The sequence below is a fragment of the Zophobas morio genome, unplaced genomic scaffold (genome assembly GCF_036711695.1).
Source record: "Zophobas morio isolate AGI-343-1 ecotype UQ-CSIRO unplaced genomic scaffold, CSIRO_AGI_Zmor_V1 ptg000002l, whole genome shotgun sequence".
NCBI lineage: Eukaryota > Metazoa > Arthropoda > Insecta > Coleoptera > Tenebrionidae > Zophobas > Zophobas morio.
In genome coordinates this window covers 27,136,390-27,158,364 of record NW_026972107.1, presented here as the reverse complement: position 1 = coordinate 27,158,364, position 21,975 = coordinate 27,136,390, and the positions used below count along the sequence as shown (strand labels likewise).

At 34.4% G+C, this 21,975-nt stretch overlaps 3 protein-coding genes and 1 long non-coding RNA gene across 8 annotated transcripts in view; 2 read left to right on the top strand and 2 right to left on the bottom strand.

The window, feature by feature from the left end:
• Nucleotides 1-5: 5 nt before the first annotated feature.
• LOC135132277 (uncharacterized) lies at nt 6-2,637 on the bottom strand. 2 transcript variants are annotated; one of them, XM_064060318.1, is made up of 4 exons: nt 1,642-2,637; nt 1,396-1,590; nt 1,148-1,344; nt 6-1,096 (listed from the first exon to the last, which is right to left on the bottom strand). In XM_064060318.1, exons 2-4 carry the CDS (start codon nt 1,521-1,523, stop codon nt 117-119), a joined length of 1,305 nt encoding a protein of 434 aa, XP_063916388.1. In that variant the 5' UTR covers nt 1,524-1,590; nt 1,642-2,637; the 3' UTR covers nt 6-116. The 2 variants fall into 2 exon arrangements, with proteins under 2 accessions (XP_063916388.1, XP_063916382.1); XM_064060312.1 differs by having other exon boundaries at nt 1,396-2,637.
• A 289-nt stretch (nt 2,638-2,926) lies between these two features.
• On the bottom strand, nt 2,927-9,000 carry LOC135132252 (uncharacterized). Of its 2 annotated transcripts, none has more exons than XM_064060289.1 (6): nt 8,911-9,000; nt 6,692-6,865; nt 5,891-6,016; nt 5,630-5,788; nt 5,450-5,568; nt 2,927-3,221 (listed from the first exon to the last, which is right to left on the bottom strand). In XM_064060289.1, exons 1-6 carry the CDS (start codon nt 8,914-8,916, stop codon nt 2,969-2,971), a joined length of 837 nt encoding a protein of 278 aa, XP_063916359.1. In that variant the 5' UTR covers nt 8,917-9,000; the 3' UTR covers nt 2,927-2,968. The 2 variants fall into 2 exon arrangements, with proteins under 2 accessions (XP_063916359.1, XP_063916351.1); XM_064060281.1 differs by lacking the exon at nt 8,911-9,000 and adding an exon at nt 6,925-7,158.
• Nucleotides 7,292-8,156, top strand: LOC135132266 (uncharacterized). Of its 2 annotated transcripts, none has more exons than XR_010280992.1 (4): nt 7,292-7,575; nt 7,631-7,752; nt 7,816-7,885; nt 7,934-8,156. It is a non-coding gene; the product is annotated as an uncharacterized LOC135132266 (long non-coding RNA). The 2 variants fall into 2 exon arrangements; XR_010280991.1 differs by having other exon boundaries at nt 7,628-7,752.
• A 12,631-nt stretch (nt 9,001-21,631) lies between the features above and the next one.
• The window catches only part of Fid (fire dancer), a 61,883-nt gene continuing 61,539 nt past the window's right edge, over nt 21,632-21,975 (top strand). For both annotated transcript variants that reach the window (XM_064060031.1, XM_064060023.1), the window contains exon 1: nt 21,632-21,773. The gene's annotated coding sequence lies outside the window, so the exon portion shown is untranslated. The remainder of the gene's footprint in view (nt 21,774-21,975) is intronic.

The following is a 21,975-nucleotide window of genomic DNA, read 5'->3' as shown; positions in this document are numbered from 1 at the left end:
ATTTAACTTTTTTTTATTGATACTAGGGGATTGGGGTATAACGGGATTTAGATTTATTTATTATTGAAATGAATAAGAAATAATTATGAAATAAATAAGTATAATTATTGAAAACGTCAGTTAATTAAAATTGGAAAAATCGCTTTTTTCCAAAAAGCTTGTGCCTGCTCCATTACATTGTGACAAAAATTTTCATCCAAAGGAATTTCCTTTATAGTCACATTTCTGTCCGTTTCAAAAGATGGAGATGCAACACAAAATAAACCCCATTGTTTTTTATTAAGAAACATTTGCAGCTGCAGTTGTGCATATGGTTTAGGAGTTATTTCACCCTCTGGCGTAATGTAATTTTTTACAGTATTTGTCTTTATTGGACATTTTATTTCAACGCAATATTTATCAGACATTGCATCTGCCGAGGCACCAAATATTGGGTACATATGATTTATGGTCATTCCTACTCTTTCTAATTTAATATTTTTCTTCTCACCTATGACTTTTAAGACATCTTCTTCAAGGTTAAGGCCTCTTTTCATGGCCTTTGTTCCTCTAAATTTTGATGCTGCCAGAACTGCAGCAGTTATAGCTCCATCAACAGTTTTGCAGTGAGCAACTTCATGCAGTTTTGAAGCTGTTATTCTCGCATATCTAACATCAAACCAGGCTTTAGATTGTGACTGCAATATTGTTAAAGTATTTATACTTTTGCAAATTTCACTATTTAAATTATTTTGGCAAAACGATATGAAGTCTTCTGCATCTGGTGCATCAGTCGTTTTTTTATAAGAAAGACATAAATGGTACAACGAAGCTTTCTCCAAAATATTCACTTCACTCTTATACATCTTAGCAAGAATTGAATGACTATCTGATTTTAATGCGGTAGAAATTAATTTGTCCAAAAATGCCGTCCCTTTTGTTGGTAAAGAAGGAACTTGCCGAAAATTAAACAACTCTCTCATTCTTTGCCCTTTTATAGTACTGCCAACTTTAGACAGAGTAGACTTCCTCCAATAACATTCAACAGAAGTCACTGAAGGCTCCAAGGTGCGTCTGTATAACCAGAACAGTAAGGCTACACCATGTTTACAACCACCTGAAAAGTAGACGTAATACATACACTAATACAACATAAAATCATGCATACCTTCACTTGCAGCACAGTCATAACACTTTGAGTCAATTATGCATTGTTCAGACTCATTTATTGTTACTGAAACTTCATAGCCTTTTAGGCGAACTTTATGTTCTGGTGCAATCAAAGCTTTGACAGTACAAATCTCATCGTGTCGTCTCAACTGCACATAACCAACAGCATCGTCGCCGTAAGTTGCACGAGCTCCACTATAACAATGAATAATTACTATCAAACCATTATTACGTTGTACACTTTACCGTTCGGTTTTCACATTTTCAACACCTGGTATCAGAAAATTCACATTTCTTCGATAATACAAATCTATCATTACATCATCAACTACAGGGAGATTGGTAGAAGTAGCTTGCTCATATTCACTTTCCATTGTGACTATTTATTCTGTGCCGTATTTTCCCAGATAATCTTCCTACACAATTTTAAGTTGTAAGTCGCTGTAAAAGGTTTTGGTAAGTGGTAAATATTAAACGGCCAATTCTACTCACCGTCTTTAAACAAACAATGTCAAATAATGGAAACGACTAACTTTTTAAATTATTTTAAGCTTCAATGAGAGCAAATTAAAAAACGTTAACACTAAGATCGACCAAACATAAATAAACCTAACCTATCATAACCCAACAAGAATTCAAGATGGCTAAATACCGATGTCGTCTAACTTTAAAGCAGCGTGAGCGGAGTTGCCACATCGCTACGCTGATCCCATTGGTCAGCGTTACGTACGTCATCATGACGTACGTAATGCACAACTTAACCGCGGGAAAAAATCACTTTAAATTTAACTTTTTTTTTTTTGAGTTATTGAAAAGTAAAAAAAATATTGACCGCATCTTCGCATTTTGTAGACGATATTCTTTCGTATAGTGCATTAAAAAAAAAATCGTGGAATACCCTATTGTATTTATGGAATCAAGTGACAATTAAATTCAGTGATTACCTATCACCCGCTACTGAGTCCCGGCGATGCAGCGCGTCCCCGCCTATAATCGTGACGTAGCCCGACAGAAATCCGCTGTCTAGTGATGAAGTACTTTGCTGACCATGAGAAGTGCCTCATTTGGCCACGCACAAATTGGATATTTGCCGGCTGCATTGAAATATTGGAGATGTTTTAAAGTTATCATAAGCATGGTAAATTGTTGGTCAAAATGTATTTGCTCATCCCCCTAAAAAAATAATGACGTCACCTCAAAATATTGCTGAATAAATCCTATCTTAAATGTCCAAAATGTGATGAGTCTATACTTGTGATTTATCACTGCATTAATATTTTTTTTTAAATTGCTTATATGTACAAGGTATTCCAAAAAAAATTATGACTAAGGAGTCAATTTATTAGATTGAGTAAATCAAGAATTGCAAAACTGAATACTTTGAAATCTTGCAGACCTTTTAAAGTTATTGTAAGCATGATAAATTGTTAATCAAAAAATATCCATTTGTTCTCCACAAAAATTGATGACGTTATATCAAAATTTTGCCGAATAAATTCTACCCAAAATATACAAAATATGATGGGTTTTTACTTGTGATTTATTAATGCATTCATATTTTTTAGATATGCTTAAATAGGTGACTCATAAAAATTAACGTATGGGTTAATTAATTTATTTTATTGATTAAATCAGAAAAGGCTCACTCTACTTTCCCAGAAAATTTTGGGAATACAATACTGTTATTTTTATTATTACACAAAAATATAATTTTTTTAAATAACATACTCCAGTGTGATTTAGCCTGTCAAATGTTAGAACTCCCAAAAAACTCTCATTATTTAGAAATAGAATTCTTTATTTGCTGAAAATTAGAGCATTAGATGCGACAACAGTTTTCAGAATCAACACGTGCTTTTTTCTTGATTCTTTCTATATCCACTGTGCATCTAACAGAGGGACCTCCAATATTACAATATTCGGTGCAATACATTCCCGGTGGTGATAAATTTTGCCATCGATTTGCTTCAGGCAGCGAATCTTCAAATTCAGTGCAGCGATCTTCCAAATATGGATGTAAATATGAAAATGTTTGTTTCACGTAATGATCCTGATATTCCGAATGCATACCACTGTAAAAAATAACTTTAATAGTTTGCTTAACAATGATCAACGTTTCTTTATTTGATATTTTAGCCTCCATCATTTTATACTATTAATCAGTGGCGGCTGGTGGGTCCAAATTTCAGGTCGGCCAAATATTTTGAGTCTTCACTTTTGTGTTATATATTTTTGTAATGTATGGCCGCTACTCGTTAACCACTGACATTTTACGTGCCAGGATGTACAGAAACATCTCGAATGTTTCGACCTCGACTTGTTAAAATAATTTTTTTATAGGAAATTGACAATGTCAGTTTGATTCCAAACACTATTAATCCTTAGTTCTACTTATTCTGCCTTATCATTAATTGAAAACCACCGAAAAAAATATTCTTACTGGGTTCCGCGTCGACCGGACATCCACAATTAAATAATAATAATTAAATAATGACATGCAGTTAAAAAATATAAAAAAAGTAATAATAAAAGTACCAACTGTTAACTATTTTCATTTACATTTTTTTTTAAATGTATATGGCAAATTGTCAAATAAATTAATTGAATAATTATCGAATTAAAATTAAAATGATTTAAAGCATTAAATTCATTTCTGAAATATCTGAAAACGCTTAGATGCTAAAAATCCAGAAAAAACGCATTTATATTTTAGCAAAGTTATGTACGAACAATAAAATTTTAGATAATTTAATGGTTTTTTTTTTTCGTTTATTACTCATACACAGGAAGATGTATTAAATCAACAATTATTATAAAAAAAATAGTAAGCACTGGAGAACATCGAAGCCGTTATTGTTGTGTAATTTTGTTACCTATCTTAAAAATCGTTTTAAAAACTAAATTCGCATTTCTGGATACGGCGAAGGAGGATCTCGCCGGACCTGGCGCAACATACGTTCCGCTCGTAAACAGTGTAGTAGACAAAGCGAACAATGAAACCGTAAGCTGCTACTAGGTCGTAACATAGAGCATTATGCATTCCTGGATACGGCTAGCCGAAATCTCGCCGGCAAAGCGTGTCTATTAGCGGTTAAAATTAGCAACAAATGCTTTATTTTGTACCTATAATATAAAATATATTTTTTAATATATATGTTCTATACTAAACGTACATTCAAACTTATATTTCTATTTTTATTTTCTAATTTCAACGCTTACTAAGTATTTTAAAATGACTGGTACGGCGTGGCCGATCCTACCGCCCCTGCTATTAATGTTCATGTAATTGTACAGTTTATCTCATTTCATCTTCTACATTAGAGGCTTTAAATCAATAATATATATTTTCTTATAAATGCAACAATACTGTCTGCGATTTTTTTAAGTAGGTAATATAAACTGATTCCTCGCTTAATACCAAATGGTTAAATAGCAAAGTCGTCTAGCAACCTTTGAAATTTAATGTTAAAAAAACACCAACCTTTTCCTTGTTCCGTTTAGCAGTTAAATCAGTGAAATAGTTGTAATGCCAACATAATTTTTTTTTTAATAAATTTCATGGCCTAATTTTTATTTCTCGAAAGGAATAAGCTGCGAAAGTATCGTAATAGTCGGGTTCATTTGATGAATAGCTAATTTCATAGCTTCTCGGCGTTTCATAAGAAAGAATGAAAAAGTAAATCCTACGTTTCCATCTGTACTCAGTTAATGATTTTATTTTAGATGTATTTCAGGAATGTAAATATTATATTATTAGCCAAGGTTGCAGAGCCAAGCATTCTAGACCGAGCGCAAATTAGAACCCGAGACGCGCAGCGTCGAGGGCTCTGAAGCGCGAGGTCTAGGAGGGGCTTTGCAACCGTGGTTAATATACTATTTTTTTCACTAGTAGAAACCATAAGACAATAAACTGAAAAAATAAACGTTCAATTTTTTGACGCAACATGATTTTGTTTTGATTTTTAATCAAACTTGATCTAAATCTTCAACACAAAGAAAACCGTTTATACTTGTCGCTGAGTTAATCATTTTATCTTCTACCGTCTACCAACTACCATGGGTATACTCAAGTAATGTTTCTAGCACACATTTGTTCATTTTTTAAGAAATAATCACATCAAACATTGCGTACATAACCTCAATTTTTCTTTTTGAACCGGTGGTCGCAAAAGTTGAATTTGCTACCTCTAAATGAGTCGACATTTGCATGCGTCGTGGCTGCTAGTGAAAAAATTACTTTTATATGTTTACCTCTTTAACAAAAGGCAAAACAGTAATCTCGATCGACAATCATACTTACAAATGAGGTACACGTTTCACAGATCTCGCAAGTAGTCTAACCGGCAACATATTTTTAAATGTACACTTGTCAAACATCGTTTTATTTCCAGAAGGAGGAGGTAAATCAAATTCAGATTCCTAAAAAAAATAATAAATAAATCAGAGGGACTTAACAAAATCGTAGAGTATATAATATTACGTTATAGAGGGTGATAATTTTTTCATTTAACTTGTCGTTGACTAGGGGGAAAGGTATATGTGTAGACTTGGAGACTGTTAAATATGGATCTGTCCATTTCCAAAAACCTTTACCATGGGGTGGAATAGCAGGTTGTTGTTCAACACCTAGTTTAGTAATCTATTAAAAAACGAAGAAGTAAAGCAGCTTTAGTAAGTCTTATAAACTAGCAAAATTAAATTAAAAAATGCTAATAGTCAACGCAAAATAAAATAATCTTACATAACATCTGGCCAGTTCACAGGGTGCTTTACATTCGTCGAATTTAGGTGTCCGATAATTCATTCTAAACGAATCTTTCATTTCTGAAAGTTGGAATGCTATTGGAGCTGGGGGATTAACGAGTAACTGAAACAAAAATCACACAGTTCATTAAAAGTGTAATTTAGAAGCAATTTTGATAATCTGGTGTGTGATTTGCTGAGACAACAACCCAGACAACAACCACAGTCAGCGCTTTAAAATTTTCTTGACTGAAGTTGAATGCAACTAGGGACAAAAGGTCTATTTCGAAGATATATTTTTCAAAATAATCACCTTCGAATGGTGTATGCAACTCTAAACATAGAAGTCAATTTTCCCTTTTCCATTGCGTGACTGTCGCTCAAACTTCAACAAATTATAGAAACAGACAAACAGATAGACAGACCGACGAAAACGGGAGAACTATTTCTTCGTACTCTAGGGTAATGAAAGGTTGAGAAAATGTAAAAGTAGAGAGTCGGTCGATGGACTGGATTACAATACTTCCTTTGCTTACGCTCGGGAAGTAAAAAAAACACTCGTTTTTCCACCTAATGTTTGAGAATCGTGATTTAATGGTATCCAGAATGGCTCAGCATCTAGTTACAATATTCATGAAGAAAACTCTTTAAACTCCACAAAAACACGGCAAATGAAAACAGCAGCGTACAAATCGTAACAACACCTGTTCTAGGATTGTTACCAAAAAATGTACACATATATGTATGTTTAAAAACTCCTCCGTAATTATTATCGCATCTATTATATGTAGATGAATACCTGCTCTTCCACATTTCGTAAATATTGTAGGTAATCGTACTGCGGTGGTCTGTACCCCTGTTCAGGCACAATGATTTTTCTGGGATACTCCTCAAAATACACCGTTTTAAACTCTTCATCTTTAATAGTTAGATCCTTCTGTAGAGATTCAGGTTTAATATGTGTTTTAACTCTCTGAAAAATATCTAAATTTAATTATTGGAATATACGTTGTAATGACAATTATAAATTACGCAATCAAACTCTTGGGGTATACTTGGAATGAAACGATGAGATTTTCCTGTGGAAGTTAGATGTTTTTTAGCTGTATTTTGAAATCTCATACAGTTTTGAAGGGAGTCAGCCATTTTCCCACTATAACATGACGACCGCGAATAAGTTATACTTGGATACCACCCGTCGTCATAACAGGAGATGTCATTTTTTTTTCGAATTCAATATCGCGAATTATTGATTTAGGTTTTTTTGCATGCGATTTACAATGTCTGCTACCAAAAATTTCGATGGCGTTTTGAATACTTAGGAAACAAATGCGGAGCAAAGGAACTCGAAAGTACACGCTGAAAATGGAGTCTCATCTCCTAGGCCATCCACAGGCTCCCCTGCGGAACAAAGCGCAGAAGTGCCTGCATCATCTAAACAATCTACAGTTTTTAAGATAGATGCAAAAACTGTTACATTGGGGACAACTGAAATTAATCCAGAAACGAATATTAAAGAATCTGTTACATCGTCGACAGCCCATAAGATATCATCATATGAAAGTGTTTCCAGTTCTCCAGTCCAGTCAGTTAGAGACACAAAGTCTTATATAGGATCTAAATTTACAGGGGTCAGTAAGGTTTGATGACAGAGCTTTAAAATCCGGAGTTAGGGGAAGAAGCGTGAGTGCAATTAGTGGTTTCCGGTATTAATAAAATTTAACTTCAATAATAGCAGGTACGAGAAGTCTTAACGACGAAAAAGGTAGTGTTCGGCAATTCTCAGCAGTGGTAGCAGATTATGATCCGTGGACGTTGGAAAGATTTTTTTCTGTTTCATTTAGGGCTAGTTTATCAGATGTTAGTTAACTTTATTACTGAAAATGACTTACTAGGCAAGTAATTTAATTTAAATATTTTCAGCTATGGACCGAAAAAGTACTGTATGTGGTATCTTGACAGTTAGCACAGGAATTTTTAAGTTCTTTACATGGTATAAATTTCATTTTTTTTAATGAATTTTTTTTTATTCCTGTCTTAGGCCTTAGATAAATTCTGCATGAATATTTTCTGTTAGTTTTGATACAATATTGAATTCAAAAGACTGGACACAGCTGTAATAGTTGAGCAAGTAGCATAGGAACGAGCACCAATTTCAGCGCAAAAACTCACACTATCACTACCCTCAAGACAAGAATCCATGTTTTTTGGATCTACTACTGTATCCTATCAACACTGGGAGTTGCAGTACAAGATAAAGAAGGCCCAAAGTATGTTTCAACATAATATGTATTTAATCATTACTTGACAGAAGTTGACAATTGTCATTTAGGTACATATTCTATAACGATAAATTTTCTCTATCTATAATTATTAATTACACCCTCAGTAATAGGTTCATTAAGGATTTCTGCAAGATTTGCTCTGACAGACCACTTTCTTTTTTAAATAACCTTAATTTCTTACAAGAGCTTTTATTATTGTCATTTTGTAACTTTAATTCATTGGCAATGGCATATACTCCAGTTTTGACACAAATAACGGAACATCTTGTTGATTGTGAAGATAACTAACACTGAAACACAATCTATCGTATAGTAGATATTGTATTAAGACCTTTAGCTTTATTTTTAATTTCCATAATCTGTCCTTTTATTAGTTAAATTTTTTTTTCGCCTTTTTTTTGTGTCCAACAAATTCTGTTCTACTTGCTTATCCACCTTAGCTTAGCTTCATTAAATTATCTAATCGGGGCCGCTATTTTTTCTTTCTCTTGGGCAATAGTTTCTACATTTTCATTATGACACTGTGTGATGCGGTAACGTCTCATACAAAAATGTGTGTGCAATTTTTGACACAGCATTTCTATAAGAGAGGTATCAAACATTACTGATTTTTTTGTGGTTCTGTCTGTAAAGTGATGCAACTATCACAGGCGTCAGCATGTATATTTAAACATATCGAATAAAACAGTTTCCCACATTTACATTGTAGAGGTAAAAAAATCTAACTGCTTACAGTCATTATGTGAACAATGCTGACCCCAGTTTGGCAATCTCATTATTGATGTTCACTTAATGCACTAAGGGCGATATCAGTCCATTTTTGTTCCTGCTCTTTAAGAGTTAAATGAATGTCACCAGAGTCGGCTTCAGGATCAGCCAATTCGTAAGTTGGTACAGTGATGTCGTCTTGTGGTAATTTATCGGAACGCCACTTGTCGTCAATTAAATCAACAAAGTAACCATCGACAGACACTGAACTATCCATTACTAAAATATTATAGGTTATGTTACTTAAGATCATAGATCTAAGATAGATACGGATTGTGTAGTTGTATACAATACCTTCTGAAATATCAAAGCAGATATTGAAAACAATAATAAAACAAGACTCGTTCAAAAATATAACGCTTTAAAAATGAAAATCGCCGTTGTAGCAGGTTGTTGTCTGTACTGTACTTCAAAAACGGCAAGAAGATGGCAGCAGTGTTGCTAGATTCTAGATTACAGGGTATTTGATTTATAGGTTTAGGAGGTCGGTAGTTCTCGGTATTTCGGCAATCGGTTCTTGATTCCTTAGTATTTGAATCCAGAATGCATACTCGAAATCACGAAATGATCAGTAATCATTGACGAATAGTAACGATTACTTTTCAACTTCGATACTCGGTAGTTCGGGTCTCATCGTGTACCGAATACTTTGTAACGAATAGTTACTACCCGTCCCACCTCTAGCAGTAACAAAATTGAGGCAACATTTGTGGAACGGGTGTAATAACCCTGGGAATACGAATATTCAAATATTTCCTAGCATTCGTATAATACTAATAATTGTGGACAGAAATAAAAATGGACGATACTAGTGACATTGCCGATTTTTTTCTTTTTTGTAAATTATTAGTAAACCTTTTTATTCAGTTTTGAACGTTTTAAAATGCGTTTATTAAATCCATACCAAGTCTGAGAAATAAATTATTATTCACAAGTGAATTGCGAAATTTTTTATTCACTCTTAAGATTTTTAAGTCACTCCCAGAAAAATAAACAACAACATAATGAATTAATCATCTTGCTTATTACTTTTAATAGTTTTCACAGAATACAATTTCTTTACAATTTTCACTAAAAGGTTGCTGCAACTAAATCAGGATTGTTTGGCAAAATGTTTTTGGCTCCATGAGGAGTCATTTTGGGAATTATATAATAAATCCCACACCAATACAACTCCAAAGAGCGTTTCGGAAACTGTTTACCACAGATTACTTCGGTACAAGTCTAGGAACCAACTGCGAGACACTATTTTACTTGAAATGAAGAATTTGCCAGGTTGTTGGTTTGAACAAACTTTCGAAACATATTTTCCCACTACCGAAAACCCACCTTGAAAGAACGATACTGTTTACGTTGTTTATGGATACTTAATACGAAAATCCTTACACCGCCACTCCTGCGAAGTTTGTGTGAACTTTGCACATTCTTGTGAAGTGGTAGATCCTGTTTTAATTTTCTACCATTTTCACGTTTTCAAAGATGTGATTTTTGGTGATTTAATGATGCTACAGGGACATTTTGCATTTTATACTGCGGCAATGGATAAAACATATTGCGAGTTTTTTTTCCAAATTATACACTGTAGTCATTAAATGACTTGCGGCTAAAAACAAATTATAAAAAAAATCATTCCGCCACCCCTGTAAAGACTTTTCTCTTGATAAGCTCACTTTTTATTAGAGTTAGAATTTTTTACACACTAAAATTTAAAAATAAATCTTAGATCGCTCAACCATACAGATATCGAAAATTAACACTTTATATCACCTTTAACCTGTAGTTAGTTGACCTTCGCAACCTGTAATTTTTTAGTATTTTTCACATGTAGGTATATTATTTATTACTTTTTGTTAATAGTATATTATACACCACGGTAGTAAAGACAATCATTATAGACCGAACACAGATTACAACCGGAGACGCGATTATTTTTCCGCGCTTCTCTCTCGACCGAAAATTTGTATTCATTAACAATGCAAATCTTAAATCTACTGATAGAATGTGGGTTAATTGTATTGTAATTTAAAATCGCCGTTTGTAAAACTCAACAAATTTTATTTCGCAGTAATACGAAACTACACGATTTTGTACAGAATAACTCCGACTCGACTGGAATGGATTTGAGTAGACTCTACTTCTCCCACTGCCTAAACTTCACTGACTGCTCCCGATGATGGGTCCCCTTTAAACAGCCACGCGGCTCTTCTTGAAAGGTCGCCGTCACCGCTTCTAGGCTTGTTCTGGAGTACCCATCGCTACTTCCGCTTCCAAGTTTTTCTTTAGCGAACGCCGTCTGGCCGTCGTCACCGACGATGAGTCACCCGTCATCGCCGCACATACCAGAAAACACATAAGCGTCGTAGCGGGGCGGCGTATGTCTTTAATTCGTAACAGTATTAAGAATTTTGAATGACAGTTTTTCGTTATTTCGTTAAACGTTGCTCTCTTTAAAAAATTATCTGGAGGACAAATGAAAAACTACATTCACCATTCTATTTTAAATCACATACCACTTTTTTAAGTTTTGATTTTTGTCACGCAGTGAAAAATGCATGAACTCTATTTTTGGACCACGACATGCGTTGTAGTGAGGGTGTAATTTCATCATCATACTTAAAAAGAATTATGACATACAAAAAAATTTATCTGTTAAACCAATAAGGTTTTTGACAAGAAAACACCTTTTCCCTAGTAATTTTGAGAAAATGAATGTCATTACTCATTATACAAGGTGACTGCGAAATACATGCAAAAAAAAATGGGGAATAGCTCACAATATGATTATGTCACTGGCAAAAATTCACGGTCCTAAGTGGTAGCAGTGTTTAGAAAAAATTATTTGAAATTAAATGTAAATTGTTATACGCGCCGCTGGTAATGTTTCGTGACCTACATAATTACTGCAATGAATGGGTAGGGGACTCGGAGTAAGAACCAAAAAAGTATCTTTATCAGGCACTTTTTTAATCGCAACGTGAAAAACACGAAAAGGGCCAGTCATTATCGAGCGGTCGTTGAAATCGGTGTATGGTCCAGTTTTCCAATGCAGAGTGTGTCGATATGGTGGTACAGCATCTCCGGGATCATGGTACCTTCAACCTCAAACTCACGATCGTGGTCGTGATGGGACAGAAAGAAGAAATTGGATTTTCGCAGCTTGTAGTGCATCCAACATTAAAATAACACGGTCACATCCATACCATGTTGACAAAGTGCACGGTTTGGAGCTCGCTGATTGTCCACGTTGTGTAACTCACTTTTTGTCCGATGGAACTCCACATAGTCGTCAACAAGTACGATTTCAAGAGACGGTTTTCGAGAAACGTGTATTGGTTGGATGAAACAATTCGTTTGTGGAAATCAACAGTGTCCAGAAATTATCGAAGAGCTTCAACAAGTGAAAGTGGCAGCCGCTACTCCGGTGCTTTTTTACCTATCAACAAACCTCTTGCGATGCTCTGACGCCTGCATTGCTAATCAAGGACAACATTTTTAACATTTCTTGTAAAAAGGTAGTAGCATTCTAATTTGCTCTTATTTCTGTTCCAATAAACAATGTAAAATCGTTGTGACAAGGACCAAACATCCGTCAGAACCAAAATTACCAAAAAACTTTCACATTGACCTTTAACGATGAATGAGTAAATGAATGAACGAATGATAAGCAGCAAAAAGTCGGTTTTACTTTTAATTGAAACTGAAAGTGTTTAGGTCGTTTTTATTCGAACGTTTTTCCAACTCTGTTTACAAGGTGGCTCAGTGCCTTCGTATCGAGGGTGGTTCATGGGGGTTTTGCCCCATTCGATTTTTAATTTGTTTTTTCTATATTTCGGCTCTACTAGGGTGGGGGATGCCGTGGTTAAAATATTTGCACTTATTTCGCAGTCACCCTGTATAAAGGAAAGTGAGAATTGTCGTTTTAAAAGAGTTGATGCAACTACAATGTTTATGAAACACATGTATTATTTCTTTCAAGTATGTACATAATATTTTTAATAGGATTTATTACATCCGTTACGTCGTTCCTTTGACAGTAGTATCGGCCCATATGTCGAGGTTTCAGACGAACGCTTAGAGTGGTTACGTGTGACGTTTCCAAATTACATTGATGGTATTCAACGCATCTTGGTGACTACACGGATGACACGCTTATCTTAAGAAACAACCCATGGGTTGAAATTAACCGCAGAGAGCATATGCATGTACATACAATTTCTTCTGAGTCAAGCAGGTTGCTATTATGTTTTGACTCGTTCATTCAGCTCTGATGCTGTGGAAGCAACTTTTTCACAGGTAAGACTGAGAGGCGGTTTTAACGATGCCACAGACTCCCGTGCAGAAGAATATGCTATGCGCCAAATTTTATGATGTGGACTAGTGAAAGCATCAAAGTCATCAAACATTGCATCAAGTATAAATTATGTCAGTCATTTCTTTGTTCAAAGTCTAAACAGTCGAACTGATACTGACGATTTCATTTCACTAATGGAGTTAAGAATCAAAATTCTTAATTTGCCTAAGAAGATTGTACCACGTGCAGATATTTATTCCGCTTTTGTCGCCTTTTTAGCAGGGTACATTATGAAGAAATTAGATTACAAATTTCACTGTGATGTTTTTTTCCGCTATTATCATTTTAACTTCCTGAACCCCTCTTAAAATTAATTTTTTTATAAGATCGTGGAGGACCAACTTATTCGAATTCTCGTTTTATGGGGGTTGTGAAACAAATATCGGACATTGCATTGAAATTTTTCCACTTTTAAAATTTAAAAGAGCTTGTGAACAGTTTGTAAATTTGTTGTAACAATAACTTACTGTGAAGCCTGTTTTGGATAACATGTGTCTTGAAACCACAGATTTGGCCAAGACAAAATTGTTGCACCACAAAGCAGTCAGCAGAAAGGTTCTAAAATTGTATTTTTTTTTGTTATTTAGTACATAGGTATTCAGATATATTTACTTACATTGATATGATTATAATTTTTCATTGTTATTTTTATTTATTCCATTTGATTTAATAAAATGAGTTCTGTTTTAAACATTTCTGATCTGAATTTGACGTTATTAAATTACAAACTGTCAAAATTTATAGTGTTTAACATTACTAGCATGGTAAAAGGGTTTTTACTGGCTCCAGAAGGTGACCCGCTTGTGATTCGCTAGTCATATCCTTCCGTCCGCCAGTAAAACCTGTTACCTTGCGTACATTGTTGTAAATTTTATTTGTTCCCCACTTGTAAATCAATATTATAAACTATTAAAAATTCTAGAAATTCCGATATTTGAAAAAAATCATATAAGCTTTAGACGTATTGCATTTGTAGATCGTTCTCGATTATCATTTTCGCTTTATAAGAATGAATGTACTACAAGATATTATTGATGTAGCAGCAAATGTAGCCGCATATTTGCTACCCGAAAAATCTTCAGCAAGATACGAGCACGAGTACGCTGAGTTCAAAAAATGGCAACAGGAAAAGAACGCGATTGGTGTCACGGAAGACGTTGTATTAGCCTATATCAATAATTTGTCCGACCAATTCATCCCGAATTCTTTATGGTCGAAGTGGTCAATGATTAAGAGTTGTTTGGAAGTTAGAGAAAACATTTACGTTCGCAGGTTTATTCTTACTTCCTGAGCGTAGGCGACGAAGTACTGTAATCGACTCCATCGGACTATTGGCCACTTTTATGTTTTCTCGACGTTTCATGACCACTACAGTACGAAAGAAGCAGCCTCCAGTTTTCGTCTGTATGTCTGTCTGGTGTCTGTATCCATTTTTATTAGACACGTAATCTCCGAAACTGCTCGAGCGATTGTTGTCAAACTTTGTATGTATATTAGAAATATCATGTAGACGGTTAAATGCTAACCAAAATTTGGCTAATCACACCAACTGGTAATGGTACTCTAAAATGATTTGAATGTTACAGAAAAATATGCTCATGTACTTGTAGTGTACGAATCCACTTTCAGTTTTTACGCTAATCGTGCAAATTTTCGCAAAAAAATTTGCAAGGTATAATAACGTTTTAGTCTCGACAAGGTCTGAAATTTGGCTCTTTTTTTTGCATCGGTATAACGCTTTCACTACTTTCCTTTTATCTATGTTGATGACGTCATCGCAAATTTTTTATTGGTCAAATTAAGAATAAGACACCCCATGTGAAGAATACGCACGTCTTTATATAATAATGATAAAAAAAATTGGTCGAAGGTTATTTCGACAGAATTTCCCTCCCCCCTGAAATACGCGAACACAAATCGAGCTTTTTCGAAAAATGATTAAATTCAATTATGCCAATTTTATTTTTTTGTGAGAACCTTTATAAGTTAAAATAAAGATATGTACGTAACGTTAAAGTAAACAGACAATTAGCGAAATTCCGCTCCGTACAATGTATTATCTGCCAATCGGGACACTGCATTTTCTATGTTTCCATAGATATAACAGTTTTTTCTACGTTTACGTGCTGTACGGTCTACGGAATGTTGTTTCACTATTGTCTATTATAAAGAAGCGCGGTACGCGTATGTTTCAAATGAGTTTTTTTCTTTACAAAATTTTGTGATGCAATCAACAACGTTTTTGCAAAGACAAGATAGTTGCAGTGTAATACTAATGTTAACAGGATTATATTCCCTAATTTTCGGAAAAACGGAGTGAGGATTCATTAATTTTTATGAGTCACCCTGTATAAGAAATTTAAAAACTTTTAATGCAGTGATAAATCACAAGTATAGACTCATCATACTGCGTACATTTTGGATAGGATTTATTCGGCAAAATTTTGAGATGACGTCATCGATTTTTGGGGACGCGGTGAACGAATAAATTTTGATTAACGATTTACCATGATTACGATAAGCTTAAAATATTTACAAGATTTCAGAGCTTTCGATTGTGCAGTTTCAAAGTTATATTCCAAAATATTGTTACACAGTTTTTAATTTATAACAATAAAATAATGATAAGGTAAGAATTATAATAATAACATTCAGAATATTTTGTTCAATTGAGGCTTATAATTAATGTTAGTCATCTTTTTTGAGGCGATGAACTCATTCAAATCAAACAACGTGACATTCTTCCGATGTATAAATATCAGCATTTTACACACTACGCATATTGCTCAGATAGCACTATTCCCGTTGATTAATATGCTATAAATATATTTTACAATGTCCGTACTTGTGCAGAGACGGTTTAGACGGATATGCTTGTGATGCTGGACCATCAGGCCCCCGAAGTTAAGGGACCCCTTCTGGCCTAAATGTAACGAAAAATATATTTTTTTGTTTTTAATTTGGTTATTATAAAAATACGTTTTAGTTTTCGACCGACCGTTCGTTGACACATATGATCTCGAGATCATGCAAATTGCAAAATTGGCCACTTCCGGGCGTTCCACTAATTTATTACTTGCAGCCAGGCAGCCACCTGTACAAAAAGCTGCCACGACAGTTTTGTTTACAGTATTGTTTTTCATTTTTATTTTGCTTTTTTTTTATCGTTCAATAAAGTATACCGCACACTTTTGAAATTATTGGATTCGCATTCATATTTTTAATCAAATACATCTCTTTACCCCCCCCCCCCCTCCCCCCAAAACAAATGTGATAACGTCATGTCATAATTTCGCCGAAAAAATACTATCTAAATTGTACAAAATATGATGAGTCTATACTTGTGATTTGCATGAATAAATTAATTTATTTTATTGATTAAATCAAGAATGGCTCGCTCGATTTTTTTCCAAAATTGGGGGGGGGGATATAATACGTTAATATTAGTATTACTGCACCACCAACCTAAGTTGAAATATGTGTTCTTGCAAAAATGGTGATTGACGTATTACATATTTACATTATGTTTATTTCAACTTATAGGGGTTCTTAAAAAATGTAAAATCCGCAAAATCAAATTTTATAATTTTTCGAAAATGCTGGATATGTTTCAGGAGCGAGGGAAGTTTTGTCGAGACAACTTTCGACTAATTTTTTAGATTTGTTTTTATTGAGTAATTCGGGAAGGGCTCACTTCATTTTCCCAGAAAATTTTGGGAATACAATGCTGTATATGTTTGATTCTACTTCAGGAGCTAGGGAAGCTTTGTCAAAACAACTTTCGATCAATTTTTTCTTTCTATTTTTTTTAGTTCAGGTTTTTATTCGTCATTTCCAGATTCCACAAAGTGGTTGCGTTTTTGAAAAGACGAAGTAGACGTTATGTTGCTAAGAAAGCTAAAACTCTGACGAAGGAGCAAGTGGAAAATTTATACTTGAAGCTCCTGACGAGAAGTGCTTGCTTGCAAAGTTATCACCATTTCTGGTATATTTGGTTGTTGCCAGTGTGATGAGCTTCTCTCTCACTTGAATTGACGTGGAAGATTGGGACAAATATATTACTGTCACCTTACGCGAAACCAAAAATTTAAGAACTAGGTGGTTTACAATAACGGATGATGGGTGTAGTTTTAAACCTTGCGATATATTTATCGAAAATATGCGACTCTACGGCTTCAGAAAATTAAGGGCCTGCAGTTGTTTTTGACGTACTGGAATGCAGGTCAACATACTGTTGTCATTGTACCTAAGAAAATTTCTGAATACCTAGGATACATACAGTTCACTCATTTAGACGAACTGGAGCAACGATGGTTGTTGAAGCGGGAGGTGATATTTTAACTTTGAAGCGTGCAGGGGGATGGAAATCAACAACAATTGCAGAGAGGTACGTGGATGACTCCGTTGATAACAAGATCAAGTTGTCAAAAAAATTGTTCTCACTTAAAAAATCCACACCATCCACTTCTACAGAGAATATACATGCAAATAATAACTGCACCATGATATTTAATGTAAACGATAGTAATAAGACATGATTTCTGTTAATGTTAATATTAAAAATAATTAAATCGTTATATAAAAACTTTGGCACTCATTTCAAATTATAATAGTATAAAATATACAAAGCACAAGTATAAAAATTTTATTGGCTAGCTAGTTAAGAGACATTTTCACGTGGACTAAATTGAGTTGATAAATTGATGTTTACAAGTGAGGAACAAATAAAGATGTTAACTCAATCGGTGTTGTATTTTTTTAATATTTCCATTATCAGATGGCAAGTCTCGTAAATTGTAAAATATAGTTTTGAATTTTCTTCCAAAAATGACGTGTAGGGTAAAAACTCAAGAAGGATCCTTAAATCACATATACAGGAACATGCTCTTGCATGTGTGTGCAAAATGTTTTTACACAATTTGAATTAGTTTTCAAAAATCTGCATGTCATAACGTTAAACTGTTTTTTTGCTTACCAAAAGTAATTATTAGTTCCTTACCTGCTGATGTTATGAATAACTAGTGTGCTAGCTCTTCAGGAGAGTGGGGTGGGTTTTTTCTTTAAAATTTATTTTATACACACTAATCCCAAGGCGCCACGACCTTTTGAGAAAATTCTCCAAATTTAGACCAGTTAATAGCCAGAAGGACCCAAAACCAAAGTTCGAAATGTTTTAATAATCACCTATCTTCCAAGCAACAGGAACATAATAAATATTCAAACCAAGCTTATAAATGTCTATTCTCTCGTACAATAAAAGTTATGGTATAAAAAAACAAACAAACTTAAGATTGAATAATTTTTAAGAGGTCAAAACCATTCAATCTATAAGAATATGAAATATCTTCGTGTCGTTTCCACAGGTAGGACTAGAACAGCAGTTTTGTTCTTTCAACAATGATTGACGAGTTTGCAACGAGTACGCAGCAAATATTTTTTATCTTTTTCACGATATTTAAATTGCTGTCAAAACTAAATAGTCTATTAAATCTCTGATATACGCCAACTCAAATTCTAATGAAATTCCTAAAAAAAGAAATGCATTAGCAATTAAATCCTTGCTTGAGTGGCAATCGCGTTTCCAATATCGCGAAAGTACTTAGGTGGTGAAGAGTTGTCGAAACCAAATTGATACCCTCTTCAATCAATTTTGAGAATAATTAAGAATTTAATAACATAAATCGAGATCCACCATACTCTCAACATCCCAAATATATATTTTCCAAGTAGATCCAAACAAATCCAAAAACTTCGACTCTCACTAGACCAAAGGAATAAAACCCGGTAACTCCAAAATAAAAAGCCTGAAAGTTCCAATATCTGCATCACTGCATGTTTAGGCGATTGACTCACAAGGATTTGTCATACACTCACGAATTACAAATTTATTGATTTTCGCTCCAAAAGAATGAATACATGGTGTAATTGAAATGTATACATCTCACTGTGTATTGAGGCTTCAAATAGCGAAAACTTCTATGTAGCGAAAATCCCTTCAAGGCGCATACAAAAACTCGCAATTTTGAAGAACCTCTCACAATCCGATTCGTCGATTTCAGCGTGCACCTATTTCCCACATGTTATCCAACAAATATTATCCAACACAAAGTGTACATTGAAACACATAGATTCTTCAAAATCTATTTCCCAAAACTTGAAGTAATGAAAAATTCTTTTAGGTTTTTCTAAACAAACCAATCACAGTCGAAACAAACTTTCTCAATAGCCTATGTCGTATGAATACATTACCCTTCAATATATTTAAATGACGTACCAATTAATTCTTAACCGTTACAAATTTAAGACTGATTCACAAATCACACATGCAAGAGTAGGTTATTTAAAAAAAAAGTAAAAACAACATTTATTTCGCAGAATTGTAAGATGATGTCATCATTTTTTGGGACGGCCACAAACAAATCAATTTTGATTAACAATTTATCATGCTCCCTATAACTTTAAAACGTTTGCAAGATTTCAAAACATTCGGTTTTGCAGTTTCAAAGTTAAATTTGAATTTTTTTCCAAAAGTCTGGACGTCTATTGTAAAAACTGGAAACGGATCCTTAAATCACATATGTAGGACAATGTAATTATATAAAATTTAAGGAACATTTATTTTGGCAAAATTGTGAAATGACATCATTACTTTTTTGGAAGGGATAAAAAATTTTTATTAACGATTTATAAAACGTTTGCAACATTTCAGAGAATTCGGTTTTGCAGTTCCAAAGTTAAATTTCAAAATGTTGTTAAATAATGTAATAATAATATAATAATAATGTAATATATAAGTTTTGATTTTTTTACAAAAATCTGGATGACTAGGGCAAAAACTCAACACGGATTCATAAACCACATGTGCAGGAGTATCTTCTTTTATAAAATTTAAATAACATTTACTAATGTGAATTTTGGATATGACGGAGATGATGTCCTTCTTTTGTTGGTGGGGATGATTATACACATTTTTGTTAGCGTTTTACCATTTAACGATACTCCTAGTGCACATATAAAATTTGACAACAATCGGTTCAGTAGTTTCGGAGATTATCTGTCTAAGAGAGAGAGAGGGGGGGGGGAGAGCTATTTTGTAGTACTCCAGTGGTCATGAAATATCGAGAAAATATAAAAGTAGCCAGTTGTCTAATGGGTTACAATTACAATACTTTCTTAGCTGCTTACGCTCAGGAAGTAAAAACTGTGTGTTTACGAAAGTAAAACGATAAGAATGCATGTAATACAATTAACACAGAAATTGAGATAATGTGTATCGAGTTCCGTAAAAATTAGCGGCCACACCGTAATTGCTTCATTTCTCCTCACCATATCCATTATCCTTGCTGTTACCCTGTTACTAACGTTCCAGATATGATCGCTTTGTATGCATTCTTAACTTGCCCCTGGACCAGATTTCGGTCTAAAATGTTATAAACGAACTCATAAATCTTTTCCAGATTTTCTAGTTTCTGTTTTATTTTTGCACAGAAGCTCCATTCAAGCGAGTGCAAATCTATCTTCCACCACCTACACGAACGAAACCCACCGTTTCGAAATCAGTAGATTTAGCTTTTGTCGTGGTTCGGAGTAAAATTGTCTTTATTGCCTATAAAAGAAATGTCTGAATACTAGAGCGTCATAAACGGCGAAAATTTTGTTTTCGTCTCTACTGGACCAGAAGTCCAGACTGAAATTGTACTTGATTCCTTGGAATCGATCGTAGACATAAAATAAATAAATCACGACAGTAAGGGGGTGCGACTGTGATAAATCCGTTAATGAGGAATGAGAAAATCCTGAAAGATAACGCTCTATCGGGATGAATAATATCGACCTGATTGTAACGTGGACGTGGGCAGAATGACGTAGTCGAATTTAGACCAATGGGAAAGCGGCAGAGTCATCGGCGTCACCACCACTTCTGCGGCAACGGCAAATGATTTCCCCGAATGGAGGCTGACGTCAGAGGACTTCAATGGGTTACCGGGGTAACGGCTGACGATGCACGCATGCAGTTTCAAGTGCAACAGCACCAATTCTAGCCCAAAATCGGCGAATCTTCGGCGCGGATGGACGATTTAAAACGATGCAAGAAATCGTCTCGGTAATTCAACCGATGGCATATTTAAAATAAGCGAAAAACGTCAATCGTTCGACGACGCGATTTTTCGTGGATCTAAAGCGACCGTTAATGAGTTTGATTGAAGCAAGATAGATTAGACGAATATTTAATTACCTCTTTAAAAATGTATGCGTCTCGACGTCGTCGATGGCGTCGCGGCGCATGTCTGTGACGTCAAAACCGCCTCCACAGTTAGTCGGGCTTGGAAATACGTTGAGGATGTATTACAATCGGGGTTGTTGTCTGTTAATTCCGCAAAACGCGTCGCGACTAGTGAAAATGTCTGTGATAGAGTGTTACACATCGATTAGCTAAGAGGACAGAACCACCATTACTCAAAAGCAACAACGAAAAAGTAAGTTGGGTAAAGTTAGGGAAGAGTTTTGTTAGGTTTTTTACGCCTGTTTGTCATGATGAGTATTGTCTGACTTAATGGTGCCAATCTGACAGTCGCAACCATGTTGTGGCGAGATTCGTGAATGAACGGACGAAATAGACATGATGTAAAATGTAGGTGAAAGAAGAGATAGAGATAGAGAAAATACGGATCAATACGA